The sequence below is a fragment of the Alexandromys fortis genome, unplaced genomic scaffold (genome assembly GCF_014885135.2).
Source record: "Alexandromys fortis isolate MF-2015 unplaced genomic scaffold, M_Fortis_MF-2015_v1.1 scaffold_16, whole genome shotgun sequence".
NCBI lineage: Eukaryota > Metazoa > Chordata > Mammalia > Rodentia > Cricetidae > Alexandromys > Alexandromys fortis.
In genome coordinates this window covers 16298207-16319917 of record NW_026067893.1, presented here as the reverse complement: position 1 = coordinate 16319917, position 21711 = coordinate 16298207, and the positions used below count along the sequence as shown (strand labels likewise).

The 21711-nt window shown below is 44.4% G+C and overlaps 1 protein-coding gene across 2 annotated transcripts in view; it reads left to right on the top strand.

The window, feature by feature from the left end:
- Nucleotides 1-5339: 5339 nt before the first annotated feature.
- Nucleotides 5340-21711, top strand: part of Cnnm1 (cyclin and CBS domain divalent metal cation transport mediator 1) — a 58800-nt gene continuing 42428 nt past the window's right edge. For both annotated transcript variants that reach the window (XR_007592982.1, XM_050149055.1), the window contains exon 1: nt 5340-6945. Coding sequence is in view for 1 of the 2 variants with exons in the window: in XM_050149055.1 (XP_050005012.1) it covers nt 5373-6945 (1573 nt within the window). In the remaining variant the exon portion in view is untranslated. The remainder of the gene's footprint in view (nt 6946-21711) is intronic.

Genomic DNA, 21711 nt, shown 5'->3' with positions numbered 1-21711 from the left:
GCTCATAACCACCTCTAAGTCCAGTTCCAGGGAATCCAATATCCTTCTGCTTCCACAGGCACCTGCACTCGGGTGCGCAGGCTCCCCACACAGAAACACATGCATGAACACAATTGAAATAAATTTAAACATAAAGAACAAAACACTGTAGGCTTTGTGGGCGGGGGAACTGGAAAGGCGGCTCAGCAGGTAGAGGTGGTTGCCACCGATTCTGACAACTGGAGTTTGATCTAAGGAGCCCTACACTGCAAGTCATCCCCTAACGTCCACATGAACACCATGGCATAAACATCCACATACATATGAACAGACAAAAGTCTCAGTGCAGGCTCATTAGCGTTGTGATTCACAGAATCACCCAATCAAATAGTTTTTCCAGTTGCTATGAAGGTCGTAAGGATAAAGTGCTTGGTACAGAGCAACGCGTGTTAACGGATTGTCATTAGGACTGTCATTCATCTAATCTCACAGTTGTAAAAGTACTATTAAAAAATGAAATGTATACACTCCTATTTTCTCTGCATCTCATTTTGAGACATCATTTTCCAGACGCTTTTCTCTAAAAGGGATGGAAATTACACAGCCTCATGTACTTTGAAGGACTCCTTAATTCAGTGAGTAATCAGTTTCCATTTGTGCCCATCTTCCTAGTCAAATCTAAGCTCCAGTGTAGCAAGGATGTGTTAACATCGAGCCCAGAACCTGAGGCTTTGCCAATTAACACATTTTCGCCTAGATGAACAAGGCATAAAACAAAGCATTCTGGTAAGAGTATTCTGAAACAGAACTTTTATGGCTTTGGAAGTTAATGTGATTTCCTTCCTCTCTCGAAGTGGGGGACTATTATCTTCTAAACTAGGAAGAGAGTGAACGTTTGGTTTCTGGAAGCTATTTCTGCCAGCTCTTCCTTTGGACAATCACGCTAGCTGAACCTGTCCCCAGGAATCCTTGTAGTTACAACAGAGCTCTGGAAACCCAGTACTTTTCCAGGACCTCTTGTTCAGCAAAAGGAAAAGTACTCAGTCTCTCTAGATTATCTTCACCTGGGGCTCATTAGCCCTCACACTCTGACTCATGAAGGGAAGGAAATCTGAAAACTCATTTCACAGATGAGGCACTGGGCTCAGAAAACTAATTGATTTTCTAAGCCTACCACTTGTTTATAGATCTGGTGCAACTGAGAACATGAAGATTCTTATCCCCCCCCCCCTTATTCTCATTATAAACTTACTTTTACAAGGGGCTAAGATGTGGCTGGGTAGAAAACTCACCCGTTGTATGCCTGAAGCATTGGTGGGGTACTTGAGAACAGGGCAGGGGGTTATAAGAGAAATATTATTAATTTTGGAAGAATTTTCTGTTACATCAGTGGAAAAGATCTTGATATGTTAAGCAGCAGAAACAGAGTTGAATTTTGTAAATGACTAGAAAATATAAAAAATGTAGGGAGCTCAAGTACGTGTGTTTATCTTATTTATGTATGTAGTACTTTTTAAAAAATATGCCAAAAGATTGCACATTTATCTCTGGTTGTTTTATAGCTTATTTTATTTGTGTTCTTCTGTGTTACATTTTTTCTTAGCATGAATGTATGATCCCTTTTTAAATTCTTTACCTAATATTCTAGGAAGAATTTATTTTTTTACTGCTTCATTCTGCAAGGAGCATCATTACAGAGCTCCAAAAATGTCTTACTAGCCACTTAATCTTCCCTGCAAAATGGATGGAATTATTTCTACTTCACAGGACTCTTGTGTACATCCACAGCTTGATAACGGGTGTTAGGTGAGACTCTCGTGATGATCAAGTTCTTGGCCTAATAGAGGTGCAAGAGCCCTTATGATAAACTAGTGTCTTTGTGTTAGAAGTTTTGATTAAGAAGGAAAGAAATTTGTCAGGAGATTTGCATAAGAGATTATAGTAAGGTTGTGTAACTCTGAGACCACATAGAAAGCTTGGGAAATAGAAATCCCTCCCCCTCCCCCCAAAAAAAACCAACATGAAAATAGAAGAGGTTATAAATTTGAAGAACTGGGAAAATATTTTGTCTTCTATTTCTTTTCATACTATTTTATTTTTAATTTCATATATGTGGAACGTATTTACATTTTCCCCCTCCCTTCTTCCACCAACCCCTCCTGTGGCCATCCCCACGGCCAGGCTGCTCCCTCTCAAATTCATGGCCTCATTTTCTTTAGTTATTATTATTACATATACAAACAAGTAAATACATCAATACAACTTGCTGCATTTGTTTAAAGTTACTCATGTGTCTGTGTGTTTAGAGCTAACAGACAGGGACTGGCTGACCTACCGGCTCAATCCTGGAGAACACCCTGATTCATTGTTACTCTTCACCTAAGGGTAGAGCCTTGGGAGATTTCCCCCATAAACATTCACATGTCAGTTGATGCTGTCATTTTCCAGGTTTTGTTTGTCATGGGAACAACTTCCCTGTCGTATATAGAATACACTAACTTGCAGCAGGCTCCTGGTCCTTTGGCTGTTACGCTCTTTCCTTCCCCTCTTCCATGATCTTCCCTGAACCTTAGACAGGTGTACGGGTTTTGCTGTAAATGGGCAACCCATGCATCTTGACTTTTTTTTTTTACTACTTTGTAAACTACAAAAAAGTATTAATATTCCTAATAATAAAATTTGTTATTATGTGTTGGGGGGCTTAGGCTGTACCAAGCACATTATCTCTGTAGTCCTCATCAGAGTTGAAAATGATTCTCCAGTTGAATTGTTTTAAACAGTCCCATGATTAAGGGGTAGCAGAGCCCAATTAGAAGAGGGAAGTGAGGAGCTGGAGAGGTGGCTCGGCAGTTAAGAGCACTCATTACTCTTGCAGAGGACCAGATTGCAGCTCCCAGCACCCACAAGGAGCAGCTCACGACTGTCTGTAACACCAGCTCCAGAACATCTGACACTCTCGTCTGGCCTCCATCTACCCCACGTGCATATACACAGACAAATACACAAATAGGGTCCTAACAGAATCTAAAAACACACATGTCATCTAAAGAAAAGGTCAGTAGCTAGCAAGGAGGCTGGCCTAGAAAGGAAGACTTTGTTCAGTGGTTACAAAGCGACAGCTAGATGGGAGGAGCTAGCCTGGTGCCCCCCTGTCCAGCTAGCTCGTTACAGTTAACATTCTGACCACCTCAAAATCGCTAAGAGGAGGTTCTAAATATTTTCATTTCTACTAAGATATTGGATGTGGCAGATGTCTGTGACCTTAATGGAATCATTCCACATCCATACTGTGCCAAGTATACCCTCTAAATAATTATGATTTGTCAACTGGAAATAAAACCAGAGCTGTAGCAGACTGGCTGCTTGGCACTCAAGAGCCACCGAGTTTAATCCTCGGCATCAAAACAAAAAATGTAAAAATGAAACCTTAAAAATGTAACTTCAGGAGGTGGAAAGATAATTCTGTTAGAAAGTTGCTTGTCACACAACATGAGGGGTTGAATAAAATCTCCAGAACACAGATTTAAAAAAAAAAAAAAGCCTGGTGATATTTGCTTAGAATCCCAGTGCTGGGGAAGTGGAGACATGCCTCAAAAACAAACCAAAAACCAAAACAAGATGAATAGTTTATGCAAACTCATGCATGTACACGTGTACACACAAAATGTGACTTCAGAAGACATGATTATTTAATTAAATGTTGCACAGAGCTATGGTATAGTCACTTAAGGAATGAAAAATGCTAAAAAGAAAATGCCTACGGCTCTTTATTGGAATTGCCAAAAAGAGATCAAGTGTTCTTTAACCAGCTGGACAAACTGTGACTTACCCACATAATGGATTCTACTCATCTACAGGTGGATGGGCTATTGATACGTGAAACTTGGATGGAATTTAAGTATGCAGCATAAGCAGTGGCTGCTCCCAAACGGTGCATACTTGCTATTCATATGATATTCTGGAAAAGGAAACTACAGAGGAAAAGGAAGACGGTGGAACCACCCACTCCCAGTGCAGGTGGAGGTGGGGCCCAGGGTCTACAACTTACTAGGCAAGCTAGCTACATTGCCAGTTCAAAGGTGGAACTAATGTTTCCGGTGGTTGGCACATAAATATGCATCCATCGGAGCATATATTGCATGGTATAGCAGCGCACGCGTCTAATCCTGGAATCCAGAGTTCAAGGTTATTTTCAGCAGTTCAATGTGTTCAGTCTGTGCTACATGAGACCCAGTCTCAAAATGCAATGAAACTTATATAGCAATATAACACGAAAGTGAATTTTGATGCATACATTTAAGAAGTGAGGCATAAAAATAAAGCAATACTAGCAGATGGTGGATACAAATACCATGAGCGATTCAGTGGAAAAAAATCTCCCAGATCTTGTTGGGGAAAGAGTAAGATGTATGTCTTTACTATGGTGGTGGTGGTTACATAAATTTAGATACAACAAAATGATATGAGTTTAACACCAATGTCAGCTTCCTGCTTTTCATGTAAACCGTGGAAGGAACTGAGTGAAAAGTAGAGATACTTCTGTGTATTATTTTTTGTAACTTCTTGTTAACCTCTACATTAAGAAACATCCTGTCATTACATTTCTTGGGCATCATTCCCCGTTGAAACCTGATACTGGCATACACGAACATGTACATAAAAATTAATTCATGAATATCTTTTTAACAAAATACTGGTATATTACATCCTCGTTCTGAACCTTACATATACATTGGATCCTGCACAACCTTTTTCCTGGATGTATAGTACTCTGTTTCATAATCGTACCATCATGCTTTTCAATTCACTGATGAACATTGGTATCTTAACAAAAAGTTGGACTTAAATTTAATTTGGAAATTTTTACAATATGAAAGACCAAAATTTTTCACAGATTCAGGACCAGAATATCTTTTAATTAGAAGGAAGAAGACAAGTGGCAGAGGAGAAACGCTGGGTGGGAAATTTCCTGGGTCGAATGCACAGCAGAAGGCCTGCCGTTCAGATTTACTGCCGGGTAGAAGTTCGCATAAGGGTAGTGAGCAGAACGCAGGGAGGTTGATGGGGGGGAACTACTGAAGTAGGAGGCCGTGCTCCAAACCTGCCTTCCAGGGCTACAGCACAGATACACTTAGTGTGTCCAGGCTAGGCACTGTGTCAGTGTGTGCCCATCTCCAGCCTCCCGCAGGGGACCCCTCCCAGGCGGATTCCGATCACCCCTTTCTCTCCCCCCCCCCCAACGCACACTCCCCACCCCCGCCTCCAGCCCACGCGCTCAAGGGGAGCACACGTGGTGACCTGCCTGGGGCCGGATTCCGGCTCCAGCTCCTCCTCCTCCCTCCAGCTCGCACTCGGCTTGCTGCAGTATCACGTGCAATCGCGCCGGGTGCAGGATGGCGGCGGCGGCCGCGGCGGCAGCAGCGCTGGGTGTCAGGCTCCGGGACTGCTGCAGCCGGGGCGCCGTGCTCCTGCTCTTCTTCTCCCTGTCACCTCGGCCCCCATCCGCTGCTGCCTGGCTGCTGGGTCTGCGGCCCGAAGACACAGCTGGAGGCCGTGTATCCCTGGAGGGGGGCACCCTGCGCGCGGCCGAAGGCACCAGCTTCCTCCTGCGGGTCTACTTCCAGCCTGGGCCGGCGGTCCCCTCCGCGCCTGTGCCTGCACCCTCCCTGGCCCCGGGGGAGAACGGCACAGGCGATTGGGCCCCGCGGCTCGTGTTCATCGAGGAACCCCCCGGTGCGAGCGGCGTGGCGCCCAGCGCGGTCCCCACGCGTCCCCCGGGACCGCAGCGCTGCCGCGAGCAGAGCGACTGGGCGTCGGATGTGGAGGTCCTGGGGCCCTTGCGCCCCGGGGGCGTGGCGGGCTCGGCCCTGGTCCAGGTGCGGGTGCGGGAGCTGCGTAAGGGCGAGGCGGAGCGCGGTGGCGCGGGCGGCGGCGGGAAGCTCTTTTCGCTGTGCGCCTGGGACGGGCGCGCTTGGCACCACCACGGCGCCGCCGGCGGCTTCCTGCTGCGCGTCCGCCCGCGGCTCTACGGCCCGGGTGGGGACCTGCTGCCGCCCGCGTGGCTGCGAGCGCTCGGGGCGCTCCTGCTGCTGGCCCTGTCCGCTCTGTTCAGCGGCCTGCGCCTGAGCCTGCTCTCGCTGGACCCGGTGGAGTTACGGGTGCTGCGGAACAGTGGCTCGGCCGCCGAGCAGGAGCAGGCGCGCCGCGTGCAGGCCGTGCGCGGCAGGGGGACCCATCTGCTCTGCACCCTGCTCCTGGGCCAAGCCGGTGCCAATGCCGCGCTGGCCGGCTGGCTGTATGCCTCGCTGCCGCCGAGCGTCGGGGGCACCGGGGAGGACTATGGCGAGGCGGGGGTTCACTTCCCGTGGCTTCCAGCGCTCGTGTGCACCGGCGCGGTGTTCCTGGGAGCCGAGATCTGTCCCTACTCAGTGTGTTCACGGCACGGGTTGGCCATCGCCTCGCACAGTGTGTGCCTGACCCGGCTCCTCATGGCTGCTGCCTTTCCGGTGTGCTACCCGCTGGGCCGCCTCCTGGACTGGGCGCTACGCCAGGAGATCAGCACCTTCTACACGAGGGAGAAACTGCTGGAGACTCTGCGGGCCGCGGACCCTTACAGCGACCTGGTGAAGGAAGAGCTCAACATTATCCAGGGCGCCCTGGAGCTGCGCACTAAGGTGGTAGAGGAGGTGCTGACCCCCCTTGGGGACTGCTTCATGCTGCGCTCCGACGCTGTCCTTGACTTCGCCACAGTATCCGAGATCCTCCGCAGTGGCTACACTCGCATCCCTGTGTATGAAGGCGACCAGAGGCACAATATTGTGGACATTCTGTTCGTTAAAGACTTGGCCTTTGTGGACCCGGACGACTGTACCCCGCTGCTCACAGTCACCCGCTTCTACAACCGGCCCCTGCACTGCGTCTTCAATGATACCCGGCTGGACACGGTGCTGGAGGAGTTTAAGAAGGGTGAGCAGTGGTATTTATCCTTCCCTGGCTCCTATCCCCCTTCAAAGATACTGTCTTTCATAACCATGAGAGGCTTCAGGTACCCAAAGCAAAGCCTCTGATCTATGGAGCCAGAAACTCCATCAAGGTCTGCTATTGGCTCCCTAGATATCACATGCTTCTCGACCTTCCTTGCAGCTGGCTGAGCCCCAGGCCTCTTCCACTCTTCTTGGCTCACCAGCTAAACCATATTCCTCATCCATTTTCTCCCAACTATAATTCTTTCTGCGGTCTACTAAGCACCAGGTACTGTGAGGTTGAGCCCAGGTGAGCCGTGGGAGTTTATTGCAACCTCCCCACCCACTACAGGGCTCCCTCTATAGAATCCCACAGCCTTTGCCTCAGACTCCTAAAACTGGAAGTTCCCAGTTTCCAAAGAGAATGAACTCCATTGCTGGACAGCTCCAGCTCTGACAGTGTCTGCCATACCGGGAGCAGAAGCGCTGGTCTCTTTCGAGAGCCTCCCAGTTCTGCCCTTTGAGTGAGGGAGAAGAAACACCAGGCTCCTTAGAGGTTCTTCTCCCTCTTTAACTCACTAGCAGCCTGACACACAGAATAACCAGGTTAGGGACTGAGAGTTAGTTAGGTCTTGGCACTTCCAGGAGCTCTACCTCTTCATAGTAGCGAGGTAGGTAGGGACTTAAGAAAGTATTTATTCGGAGGGAAGACCCGAGAAAATTTTCACCCAAATTAATGGGTTTCTTTCAACACCATCAGTATCTTCCCCATACCTCCTAACCTCAAACTGGGGTGCTATAGCAAGCTATATGACCGTTGACTGCATGTGTGGGTTTGTCTTTGGAGATTGCCTTCTGGGCCTGAGTACAAATTCACTCAAAAAATCAACCTGGATACTTTAGAGTTAGCCCTCTTGGCCTTGTGTTTGCCCTGCCCCTTGTTTACCAGATCTGGCCCAGAACTACCCCTAGTTTTTGTTTTTAATCAAGTCTACTTTGAGGGGTCACCATTGAAAATATTCAAAACACAGTCTCATGTTTCCCTGTCTCCCTCACCATTGGCTGAGCCCCAGGCCTCTTCCACTCCGCTCAGCTCACTGGTTGCCATATTCTGATTCATTGTCTCCCACTTGTGGTTTTTCCTTGAGGCTTACCAAGGCTTAAGTTTCTTCTGGGAGCAACTCCAGTTCGTTTGTCTGGAGACAATTGACAAGTGTCTCATTGTCATGTAGTGCCAGAAGTATTTTTATTATTTTTTCTGATTATTTTATATAATGCATTATGATCATATTCACCATCATTCTTCCTCGTGACTCCCTCTGGATCCACCCCACCTACCCACTCTCTCAGCATCTTGTTCTCTTTTTCCCCATATCCACAAGAGTATGGTCAACCTACCAGGGGCTACACCCTGAAAGAACACTGCTACTTCCTGCCCCCCAAAGCTTCAACTGCCTATAGCTCCTCAGGTAAAGGTGGGGACTTTTATAAGCCCCTCCCCATCTAAGCTTAAGTGTTGACTGGCTTGATCTTATGCAGATCTTACGCAGGCAACCACAGCTGCTGGGAGCTCAGAGGTCCTGTCGTGTCCAGAAGACAGTTTCGCTCTGGTCCTCCCCAACTCCTAGGTTTTACAGTGTGTCTGTCCCCTCTTCTGTGATGGTCCTTGCACTTTAGGGCAGGTGATACAGATATCCCATTTATGGCTGAGCACTCCACTAATACTTACTCTCTGTGCTTTGACCAGTTGTAAGTTTCTGTATTAACCACCATCTATAGTACAAAGAGACTTCTCTGATAAGGTCTGAGAACTACGCTAATCTATGAGTAGAGATACAAATTTAGAGGGCAGTTTGATACTAAGTCTATTTAGCAGAAGAATTGAATTCATGGTAGGTCTTCTCTCCCCCACCGGGGCCTGCAAGCTCTCCAACCATGGGTTCTTGGACAGATTTATAGTACCAGGCATCTTTCCTCCTGTGAAACGGGCCTTAAATCCAATCATAAAGCAATGTGTTACCCCCATAACATCCATGCCACTATTGCGTCCATGGGTCTATCTTGACACAATGAGTCATTATTTTGGTTCACGGGGCTCGTAGCTGGGTAAGACAGTTGATGACTTTCCCCACAGCGATCTGCATAGCGCCTTCCAATACTCTGAAAAAAACATGCAGAGAAGCCTCCTAGTCAGTACCTGCTTGATTCCTCTGTAACTTGTGAGCAAAGTATATGGTGTTTTCAACAATAGGGTCATACCATCAAATTCTAATACACTACAATAGCCTGTAGTGTTTTGGGGGGGGGGGGGGATCTCCAGGACAGCTCTAAATGAAGTTTCAAGGGGTGGTATCCCACTGGATGTACTGAAATTTTTAGTTCAAAAAACATTTTTACTGAGACTGTGATTTCTTTCATCCACTCAGTATGCATTGATACACAGTTTTGGGTAACAGTGGAGGCAAGACTACCTTCAGGAAGCTAACAGTCGATGAGGTATCTAAGGTAATAACAGCTGTCTTTAGGAGCAAACTTTGTGTTCCAGGAAGAGTTGTTCAGAACAGCTGATATTGATTTAGAATGAGTCCATATGCAGAATTTCCAAGTCCAGTCTGAAACAAGCTTGCTCATATTCTATTAACAGTCTATTATTAGACAGATCGTTAAACGGAAGTAGGCCATGACAGCAAGCACTAGGCCAACAAAGGCATTTCTCTATCTTCTCCGAGCCCTGCTACTTCCGTGGAATGCCATCCTTGAACCCAAAGCATGGGGCTCACATGGGAACTCATTGGCAATGCAGAATTTCATGCCCTACTATAAATTTCCTGGATGAAAATCTGCATTTTTAATAAGTCCTTGTGTGACTTGAGTTTACATTAAAGTTGGAAAGGAATTAAACATCCTCAGAGAACCCTTAGTAACAGCTTGATAGACCTGCTTTGGGTAGGAGATGAGGAATCGTTAACAAGGAGGTTATATCAGGCTCTAAGCCACAGAACAGTGGCCAACTTATGACTTACGCTTGCACCACATGTTAGGAGAAGCAAGCCAAGTTAAACTGCTTTTCTTAAAATTTAAAAATAACTTTTTTAAAAAGCTAGTCTTTAATAGCTCTTCCATTTCCCTCACTTCCTCGTATCTCAAGTAACTTAACCATCTAAGCAAATCCCTTAGGAGGTGAAAGAGGAAAATGAAAATGATTATATTAATAAAAGCAACAGTTGCCATTAATTGAGTGACAATTCTGCCAGGCACCACGCCAAGCCCTTTTTATATTCAGAACAGCCCTCCTGGGTAGGTCTTTAACTCCATTTTGTAGATGAAACAACTAAAGCTAAGATCGATATCATGACTTACTCAACTGCCCGTAGGCGATCACTGAACTGTGATTGAACTAGGGCTGTAGATGCCCAATACCTGTTTGTCTGCCACCCTGACTCTGGCTACTCTAATCCTGTCCCCGGGAAACCTGGAATTTCTGCTGTCAAGCATGGTGGTGAAACTGGCCTTTTTTCCTGACTTGCTACCTGTAGCTTTAGTCTCTTTGGGTTGAGAATGTAGCTTTAATAATTGTAATAACCGCTACCATGAATATTCCACTTTAGGGTTCTGTCTACCTTATCTGATTCTACAGTTACAAAGACTGACCCTAAGACCCAGATAGTTATTCTTAGATTACCACTGAGCCTATGTAACCCAAATTCAAATACGGATCATATGACCCAAAGCTCTTAGTCTATATAGAATGCTACCCCTGTACTTATCAGTTGTAAGTCTTTAGGGGTGAAGAAAGGGAAAATGGTCTTTCCAGTTGGCATGCCTGCTTCACAAAAAGGAAATGGTGTTTCTTCCCACATGACTGAGTTCCTTGATAACAGAGAATGAATCTTATCCCTTTTCTCAGAACAAGCACAGGGACTACCGTGTAATCATAAGTAAACATTGACTGAGTAAGTAGTCATAGGCAAATTTCATATTCCTGTGTTTGAGTGAAGGTAAATGAATACAAAATAATTGGGGCTGTCTACTGACCACTGCAAATGTCTCTTCCTTTTCCTCCAGTACAGACTGCATGGTCCCTCCAGTGTGCTAATTTAGAAATCACTCATATAACCCATCCTTGTCATATTAAACTTCATCTTGGTGTGTTCCTTGGGAGCTGCCATACCCAAATACTGCAGCCTGAAGTGATCTCAGCAACAGAAATCCCTCTTCCCACTCTACTAGATGGTACATGTCCCAGTTCAAGGTTCTGGCTAGCACAGTTCCTGACGTGTGCTCTCTTCCTGGCTTGCATCTGTCTGCCTCTTTCTGTGTCTCCACATGGTCTGTCCTTAGTGGATTTGAAGAGAGAGCAAAAGAACTCTGGTCTCTCCTTAGGAAAACACTGCTTATTAGTATTGCATCCAGACTCTTGGACCTACATAATTTATCCCACTATGTCTTCGTGTAGATTAGTCATTGATTTTATTCAACAAGTAATTACTATGTGCTGGGGGTATAGACATTGTAAAGAACACGCCAATGAAACTGCTTGTCTGCATGAGGCTTCAACTCTATTGGAAGAAGAGATAGACATTAAACAAGTAAGGCTGAGACTCCTAGCGGAAGTGTGGTGCTGGTCCTGGCTTGGTACTATTAAGACCATTGCATTGTGATGCTTATTCGGCATCTATCACAAATGCTAAGTGTTAGCTGTGGTTAGCTATTACTCCTTTGTGAAAATGTCTCCTAAGAAGTTACGCTTCTTCAACTCATTGTTTCCTTACAGCCTGTCCTCTCTAGTGTCACTAAAATCCTCTCTAGGTTTTCATCCTCTGTTTCAAGCCCTTCAGCAGTTTCCATCATCCAGAGGATAAAGTCTAAGCAGAGATGGAGCTGTCAGTACCCTGGTGACCTGCTGTCTGACCACCTTTACGGTCCCAGCGCTCCCCACTCTCTGCCACAGCTTTAGGTGCCCTTGGCCTCGAATTCCATAACAGCACAGTGCTATGTCTTATCTGTTTCTTTCTCATACTGCATGAGAATATGATGGGCTAGATACGCATGTCCTCAGGTTAGGAGCCGCCCTTTCTGGAGCATCTCTTATAAACCTTAGTTGTATCCAATTTTGTTGTTCTATATGCCTGTATAAGTGCATGTGTGTATGTGTGTGTGTGCAAGAGAACAAATCGGGGTATCATTCCTTAAGAACACTGTCTACCTTATTTTGAGGACAGTATCTCTCATTTGCCTGGAGCTTGCCCGTTAAAGTGGGCTAGCTAACTCCTGAGCCCGGGGGATTCCTTTGCCTCTGCCTCTGCCTCTGCCTCTGCCTCTGCCTCTGCCTCTGCCTCTGCCTCTGCCTCTGCCTCTGCCTCTGCCTCTGCCTCTGCCTCTGCCTCTGCCTCTGCCTCTGCCTCTGCCTCTGCCTCTGCCTCTGCCTCTGCCTCTGCCTCTGCCTCCACTTCAGCCTCCCAGCACTGAGATTACAGTGTGGGTCACCATACCTAGTTGTCTTATATGGGTCTAGCTATTTAAGTAGGTCCTTGGGGTAACTTAGGTTATCATGTTTACAAGGCAAGCATTTTACCAACTGAGCTACCTCCCCAACTCACTTGTTAAAGGAGCCATATGGACTCAGAGTCTTCCTGTGTCAGCCTTCTGCATGCTGGGATTACAGGCATTTACCACCACGTCTGGCTTAGTACATTATAAAGGATTTTTGAAAGGCTGACTAGATGACTGAGGAGCTAAGCTATAATATATAATGTAATAGATGAGTTCTGCAGAGCTCTAGTAAATGAATCTTTAATTGTCTTTAACCCAATAGCTCTGGCCTATAGAGCAGGACATATTAAACTTTAAATAGTAAAGGAAAAATACAGCCTATATTGTTTTTCTGTCTCTTTAGAAACAACTGTTACAATTCTTTTTAGTATTCAGTGTATTCTTAGACAAGACACAGTGATGTACATCTGTATTCACTCAGAAGAAGAGGCAGAAGGATCTCAAGTTCTAGGCCACTCTAGACTACATAGACCAAAATCTACAAAATCTACACCCAGAAGCCTAATGCCAAGAATAATATTGCATTCTCTTTGCAAGCTTAGCAGACTAACTCATCTTTTACCATGACTTCCCATGACATTCCAAGCCATGAGTCATAGCTCAATATATAAATATGTGTGTAAGACAAACCTATATGAAAACCATGGCGATAAAATACTATAACAGACATGTAAAGATGCAATTGGAATATGGAAGACAGAGCAATTGATTAAATAGCATATTTTGCTTTCATAAAAATTATACTGAAGTTTATAGACTTCTACACTTTATATAGGAAAAAAAATTAGACATAAAAAATAGAAGTGTTATGTTCAGCGAGACCAGTTTTGACCCAGGCTTTTTCAGACCCAGGCCAGCTGGCCTTGGTGAGTTCCCAATCCCCATTGTCTCAGTGTATGGGTGCACCCCTCCCGGTCCTAAGTTCCTTGCTTGTGCTCTCTCTCCTTCTGCTCCTGATTTGGACCTTGAGATTTCAGTCCGGTGCTCCAATGTGGTTCTCTGTCTCTGTCTCCTTTCATCGCCTGATGAAGTTTAATATTCAGGAGAAATATTCAGGATTTTCTTTGGGTTCTCCTTCTTATTTAGCTTCTCTAAGAACCCGAATTATAGGTTCAATGTCCTTTATTTATGGCTAGAAACCAAATATGAGTGAGAACATCCCATGTTCCTCTTTTTGGGTCTGGCTTACCTCACTCAGGATGGTGTTTTCTATTTCCATCCATTTGCCTGCAAACTTCAAGAAGTCCTTGTTTTTTACTGCTGAGTAGTACTCTAATATGTATATATTCCATACTTTCTTCATCCATTCTTCAATTGAAGGGCATGTAGGTTGTTTCCAGGTTCTGGCTATTACAAACAATGCTGCTATAAACATAGTAGAGCATATACTTTTGTTGTGTGATAAGGCCTCTCTTGGGTATATTCCCAAGAGTGGTATTGCTGGGTCCATGGGTAGGTTGATCCCAAATTTCCTGAGAAACCTCCACACTGCTTTCCAGAGTGGTTGCACAAGTTTGCATTCCCACCAGCAATGGATGAGTGTACCCCTTTCTCCACAACCTCTCCAGCAAAGGCTATCATTGGTGTTTTTGATTTTTGCCATTCTGACAGGTGTAAGATGGTATCTTAAAGTTGTCTTGATTTGCATTTCCCTGATCGCTAAGGAAGTTGAGCATGACCTTAAGTGTCTTTTGGCCATTTGAACTTCTTCTGTTGAGAGATCTCTGCTGAGACCTCAAGAACAATGGCAACTGGTTTTTGATTCTACTGGACCTATTGGTTTCGTGGGAGCCTAGGCAGTTTCGTGGATGCTCACCTTACTAGACCTGGATGGAGGTGGGTGGTCCTTGGACTTCCCACAGGGCAGAGAACCCTGATTGCTTTTTGGGCTGACGAGGGAGGGGGACTTGGTTGGGGGAGGGGGAGGGAAAGGGGAGGCGGCGGTGGGGAAGAGACAGAAATCTTTAATAAATAAATAAATTAATTAAAAAAAATTAGAACACTAAAAAAAAATAGAAGTGTTAAAACATGTAAAAAGAATCCCATTATCAGGAGATAACTTTTTAAAGTTTTACTTTTATTTTCTGCGTATGTGTGTTTCCCTGCTTGTCTGTGTGTGCACCGCGTGAGTGCACATGAGGTCAAAAGGGGGCATCAGATACCCTGGAACTGGAAATACAGGCAGGTCCTCCACAAGAGCACAGGCCCTTAAATGCTGAACAATTTCTTTAGCCTTGCATGAAATAATTTTTACTATTATATTAAATATATACTGCACATAATCACTTCAATTTTTAAAAAGAAAATAAACAGAAAAAGCAGGAGCCTACCCTGATCCAACGTTCCTGTATAATTCCTAGAGTCATTCATTGGCTTGTATATTATTTTCGCTACAGTTTTCTCAAGATTGAGGACTATAATTTGGGAAGCCTGGTTTATAATATGGACACTTTGAAGTTTATTTTACTTAACATAAAGTTTACTTCATAGTAGACTAGTTTAAGTGAAAACTAACCCTGTGTAGACACAGAAAAGTAATGAAACTGTATTCTGAACTCCAAGTCCGTGGGCTTTATAATATTGATGGTTAACTCTGTTAAATGATATATGGTCAAATAATAGCATGCTCTTTGCCACTCAACCCACCTACGCTGGTTCCTCTGCCTGAAGACTAGCATAGCTATAAAATGACCTATCGCTATCTTATGCACAGTCTTTGCTCGTCCATTGATTCATTCAAACAGTGTTTGAACTCTGAAGACAGGCACTTTATTATGTTCTGGGAATACGGTGGTGACAGTCCGCGATTCCTGGTTCTTCTTTCAGAGGATCTTTCCCCCAAAGTGTTTCCAACCACCAAGGAAATGTCCCTTCCCCGCTTGCAGATTCTAATTTTTTCACTGATGAATAATTGAAAAGTCAGTATTTTACCTCATACCCCAAATTCTGATGGAGTATGTCAGTAGGAAGAATTATCGTTCCATTGGTTAATTCCATAGAAGTCTGTCAAAAACATTAATGCTTCAATTAGTATCATTGAGTTACAATATTGAAGTGCACTGGTAAAATTAAATGTAGGATGTTGTTAAATATGTTAGCATTGCTAAATAATTAGTGGGATGTAGAATGAGCTGTGACCCACCAGAACAAACTGTAGACAAAGTAGAGTCTGTCGTGCACAGGGAGAAAGTAAAGGGAACCAAGAAAAATGAAAATAACTATGTAAGATGACAAAATTGTAGGTTTACTTTTCTATCTTAATATTTTCCAGTGTGGCAACATCACGGTTTCCTGCAATATTCTCCCTGCCCATGCTACCCCCCAAACCAGTCTGGCAAAAAAAAAAAAAATAGATAACAACATAATCAGAGCCCAAAGAAACATTAAAGAACCTGAGTGGAATTCTAATTCCCACTCTTTCTTTTTTTAGAGTTCGCCTTCCTTTCCTGGCCACGCCAGCTTTTGTTGTCAGGCTGCCTTTTTATCTAATCTAAATCCCACAGGCTGCAGCTAAATTCGATTTCTTCTTTTTATCATATCTCCTGGGTTCTCTCTTATTCGAAAGATACTGTGTATTATTGTAGCTCAGCTCAGTTCCATGTTTAACCCCCCACAAGATGTATGCGGCCATGCTTCTAACTTCTTTCCAACCTCTGGGTTTCTTAGAAGAGGGTCTGCGAGTTCTCTTGGTTTCTCCCAAACTGATCTGCCTCTAGGCATCCCCTTAGACACTAGGAATCTTCAGTCCTCTCATTTTCTGCTTCAAGTTCCTTATCAGACTGAGATTCCTTCCCATTCTTTCCTGCCTACCTTCCGTGTATTGGTGGAACTTTGTTCTGTATGGGGATATAGTAACCAGGTAAGCATCATTGTGAGCTCTTGGAGCTTGCAGTTAAACAGAGAGAAGAACTCTAGCTGACAAATTATTACAAAATGGGTTGTAATTGGGACAAAAAGTATGTGGCGGGCAACCTCAGCTGGTTACTCCCCAAATATCTGACCTGAACCCTAGAGGATGGGCAGTAGTTTCTCCAAGCAAGAGGTCCCCAGAAGATGGAAGCAAATGTGCAGGCTCTGAAGGGAGAAGGGAGTAGCAGCATCCAAGGTTCCCTCTGGGTTGTGTTCCACTTGTTCAGGAAACCAGCCTTCCCTCTGCCTGCCTGTGGCTGTCGACACCAGGCAGCCCAGTTCAGTACTGTTCCCGACAGCACTGGGGCAATGGCAGGCAGACGCAGATGTAAATGTGGGAACACAAAGGAAGAAAGGGTCTTGGTACAAGGGGTCTTGGTTAAGAGGTAGCCTGGGTTACAGACAAGGGCATCTGAGAAGAGAAAGGAGCAATGAGTCCTTGGGTGATCTGAGAAAATTTCTCAGAAGGAAGTACAATTTTAGCTTGGCCTTGAAAGAACTGTGATCAGCGATTGTGAAAGAAAAAGACATTCCAGCTGAGGCAGGAATCTGAGCTAGGAAAAGACAGGCAGAACAGAGCCGACAATACATCTTAATGCTGCTAAAGCAACTCTCACGAGCCTGAATCTCTACCAAAATCGAAAATTAGGAAGAATGAAGCATTTGCCACGAATAGTTTTTATTCCTCACGAATGCTAAAACAGCATGTTTCTTCCTTTCGACTGTGGTAGTTCCAAAATCACTTGTACCCACTCTTGCCTTAACTAAGGATCCTAAATATAACTCCATCTTTTTCTTGATGACGCAGGGCCATGAGAATACAGTTATTTAATGCTGCGTTATAACCAGCTCTCTGTCTACTCCTTATAGTTTTCTCTGTCCTCTGTGGTCAGCTGTTCATTCTCCTTGAGTCTTTCTCAGTCAAATCCTGCCTCACCAAGCTCCTGCCAGGACCACTCTTGTTCTGTCCATCATTGACCCACAGTTTTCCTGTTCAGCTGAAAACCCAACTAAACATGTGGGTTATCAAACCATCTGCCTCAGATGCAACCGTTTTGATGAATGCTGGTTAAATAAGTGATAGATTAGACTTGGACTGTGCACCTCAGGTTCAGATTGATGGAGAGACCTGGGACACTTCCTTCTGGAGCCAGATTCCAAGCTGTGCAGCATCAGACCTCCGGATAATGAGCCCTTACTCTGCTATTTTTGTAGTGTTGCTTAGCAAGCCAAATTGCCAACTGGCTTTGATTCTAGTGCCTAACAACTGTTTTTTCATGCCCTGGTGATGTTGGTTACCATGGTACTCCGGATGACACAGTTGGCTTTTTCATAATTGCCTTTTAGTAGCTCAAGAGATTTGTGTATGTGTGCGTGATAAAGGTGTTGATTATTCTTATTTCTCTAGAACAAGACGGTGACTTCAAAATGTAACTGCAATTCCTTGTTATTTTTAACCAGAAAAAAAAAGGAGTTTTATTTCTTTAAGTCAGTGTGACTGGTGTAGGATTAGTGGGGAAATTTTTTTGTCTTCTCTTTGAGATTTGTTAGAAGATGAATGACTGTATAGAAATGATAAGAAACACGGAGCCTGTGGCCTAGTAGCTCTTCCTTATCCCATTCCTGTGGGGTGCTCCAACATTAAGATAAAAACATTAGGGGTTCAGAGCTCTTAGTTAACACAGAAGCTGTAATTGTTGGCACAATTAAATTTCTGGGGTCAGTAAGACGTCTCAGCATGTAAAAGTGCTTGTCTCCAGACCTAATGACCTGAGCTCCATCCCAAGGATCCACATGATGGAGGCTGAAGCCAACTTCTGCAAGGTGTCCTTTGACTTCTGCACCAGTACGTGCACCATGGTACCTGCACGTTCATGTCCCTCCCTTCCCCGGTCAATCCATAAAGCATTCGTAAATATGTTCTCATCAAACACCCTGTAAACGTCAAACTGTTCTTGTAGCCTGAGATTATTTAGACTTAGTATAAAATTTTAGAAAAGACCTTTGGTCCCAACTTTTAATTTTTACACTTTATTTATTTATTTATTTATTTATTTATTTATTTTGAGACTGGGTTGACCTTGAATTCCAAATCTTCCTGCCTCAGCCTTCTAAGTGCTAGATTTACAGGCATTCACCACCTTAATTTTAAGAAAGCAAAAACTGAAGCCTTGAAAGAAAACTAATAAAAAGAGCAGTGATAATCCCTCATGGTTACAGAGCTTTTACATTTGTAAAAATCCTTTCAAAACAGAAACTCAGTTTTACGCACTATGACCATGATGTCAACATTTGTTTTAAATCTCCATTGTGTGGAGGAGGCATACAGTCCATGGCAATCTAGTGTCTAGGGTTAGGATTAGGCCTAGGTTTAGTTTGGGCCAGTTTTTCTCATACATAGTTGTGTGTAAGAACCACTTGGGATCTCAGCGAAATGCAGAGTCTACCTCTGAGGACTAGGGTGGGGCCTGAGCTTCTGGAGCTAGAAACAAGTCTCCAGGTGCTGTCGGCCTTCTGAGCCAAGGACTGCACTTTGACTAGCAAGTGTCAAGAACAGTGGTCCTCGAGGTTCCAAGTTTGTAAGAATCCTCTTCAGAGTTCGTTCTTTTAGATTGTCTGTACCCTCACCTCACCCTGCAATCCTGATCCTGAGTCTCAGAAGTGGGGGTTCTGGAACAAGTACCCGGGCAATGGTCACGCAATGGTCACGTGGTTGCTAAGGAGTCAACGAGTGCTATCTGGCAAACACTATGGGGATGCCATAAAGAGCTTAACGGAAGCCTCCTTGTTTTACAAGGTGAAGGTCATGAGAGCCGCAGAAACCATAAAATTACTTCTGCTTCCCTATTCATGCTCTCTGTTACCAAGCAATATGTCCTCCTCCCAGCTTCTATTTTCACCTTACCAAAGTGCTGTGGCTATTTTTAAAACAGTGAAGAATCAGATCAATTATTGGCTGTTTTCTCCTGGCAGAGGAAGTATGCTAACAGGGTCCAGGAAAGTTCTCTGAGGGCCAAGCCTAAAGCACCTTTAGCAGAACAGATAACCCTACCCCGCAAATCAGGGGCTCTATCTCAGAACCCGGATTAGGCACAAACCCCACCCAAACATCTGTTTTCTCTTGAGAGTTCCTTTATTAAGCAGGGAAGAAAAGTTAAAGTGGCTGTCTGACTCGGGCAGCAAAACAATAGCCAGTGACCTTGCAGGTGTCCTTTTGAAGAGAAAGGGGGGAGGTCTGTGTTAGAATGGGAAAGGATGTGGTGCTATATTTTGATTCAAAGCATATTAATTAGGTGAACCAAAGGGGCCTTTTACCTTGATAGCAGGATCTTGGTAGTCAGCCTAGGAGTCAGCCTGGGGAGTCAGTCAGGAGGAGGAAGTGACCAAATAAGGGGAAAGACGTTGGTGGCTCACCACAGGAAGGTAGCCTAACAGTTTTTAGCAAGACCAAGGGAACTGGGAGCAGGGCAAGGCCTGCCAGAGCCACCTGCTCCAGTAGGCTAGTGTTTTTTCAGTTCAGCCTTGAAGACTAGGGCTTTTTGTTTGTACTTTTTCCAGTACAAACATGTAATGTAAAATTTCTTTACCCGACAATAGGTGTCTGTAAAGCAAGCCTTTCAGCCTCAACAGTGTTGAATTCTGGGCAGGATAAGGCTTTGTTGGCCTTGAGGAAACTATCTTGTGCATAATAGGATACTTAGCCTCTTCCTTGGTTTCTACTCACTGAATTATAACCTCAGGTTGTAACAGACAACTTGTCTCTAGGCATTGCCAAATGCTATCTGAGGAGTAGGGTGTTGGGGAGTAGGGTGTGTGCAAAATTGCCCCAGCTGATAACCAGTCTGTAAATATACTGTCTGAATATGTAGTTGACTGTCAACGGGATCTGCCTTGTACTTTGGATGTTGATGCCAGGTGATTGTAGAAACTTATACAAAGAATCACCAATACCCAGTATTAGGAGCACAACTGGGGTTTCTGGAGGGGGAAAAAAACCTAGTTGACTTATAGTAGTGGAGAATTGAATTACCTCAGATATGTCAAGAGCCTAAGAGGGTGATACTTCAAGCCTGCCTCAGAAGTGACTGGTATAAAAGTCACAAAAGATGTCTTCCTATGCTCAGCATTAACATCACCAACTGCTTTCTGCTTTGTGTCAACAAAAATATTGTAGCTACCCCATGTCACATGAGAGAATGCATTACGTAACTTATAGCTACAACACCCTTGGTTTCAGAAAGTTCTTCTCTTTCCTGTGAAGACTCAGTATCTGAAAGCAGATGCTGAAAGGGACTAGAGTTTGGTAGACATCTCAGTAGTTACCTCCCTGCTTCATAGGTGTCAGAGAACTATAGTGACACAAATCTTTCCCCTAAACTGCTGTGTTAGCCTGTATTAAAATAACCTATAAAGCTTATTGAACTATAGATCACTGTAATGATCCCTGGGGATTCTGATTTAGGGAGTCTGGGGCAGTACCTGATAACTTGTGTTTCCAGCTAGTTCAGAGACACTGTTGCTGCTCGTCTAGAAATCAAACTTGGAACATGGTTCCTATAAACAAAAATAGTGGTTTTCAATTTAGGGAAAGCAGGGATTACCTGGGGATCATTTTGAGCACTGATGTGGTGGTCTTTGCATGTGAGCAGCACTGGAGCTACGATATCTGGGTGTGGGATCTCGTGTGTAGAACATGTTCAAAGTTTGGAGTAATTTTCACGCAGAGCCAATTGTGAAAGCCTCTGAATTAGGTGAAAGGGTTCAAAGCATTGGGAGTGAAGGGATCTTACCCGTGGTACCGTTTAATAGAGAGATCACCATAAATCCCACTTAATCCTAGAGAAGCTGGTTTAAGATCCTTCGGCTTCATTAAGGTCTACCTCTCTAGCTTCAACACCACCATTCTGGTGCTGTGTTCCAAGTAAGGGTCAAGCTATGGATGCACATTCTCTACTTTTTGTCTCATTAGGATGTCGGTAGCATTGAATCCAGAGACTTTAAATGAGAGAAAGGAAGGATAATTCACAGCAACAAACCTATAGATGGATAAAGGATCCCAGAGCTTCTAGAAGTCAAGAAAAGAGAAGTGCTGGTGAACCAAGCCATCAGGGCAGGGGTAGGCTTCTGTAGTGTTCAGACACAGGTTCAAACCTGATCCCAGAGTGTGTGCTTACCATTTTCTAAGTAGGATACTAGTGAACCCAAGGTAAAATGTAATGTTTTACAATTCAGAGACAGATATAGACTTTGTTTTAAGGAAATCCACTGGAGAAGCAGACAGATTACTGTGAGTTCAAGGCCAGTCTGG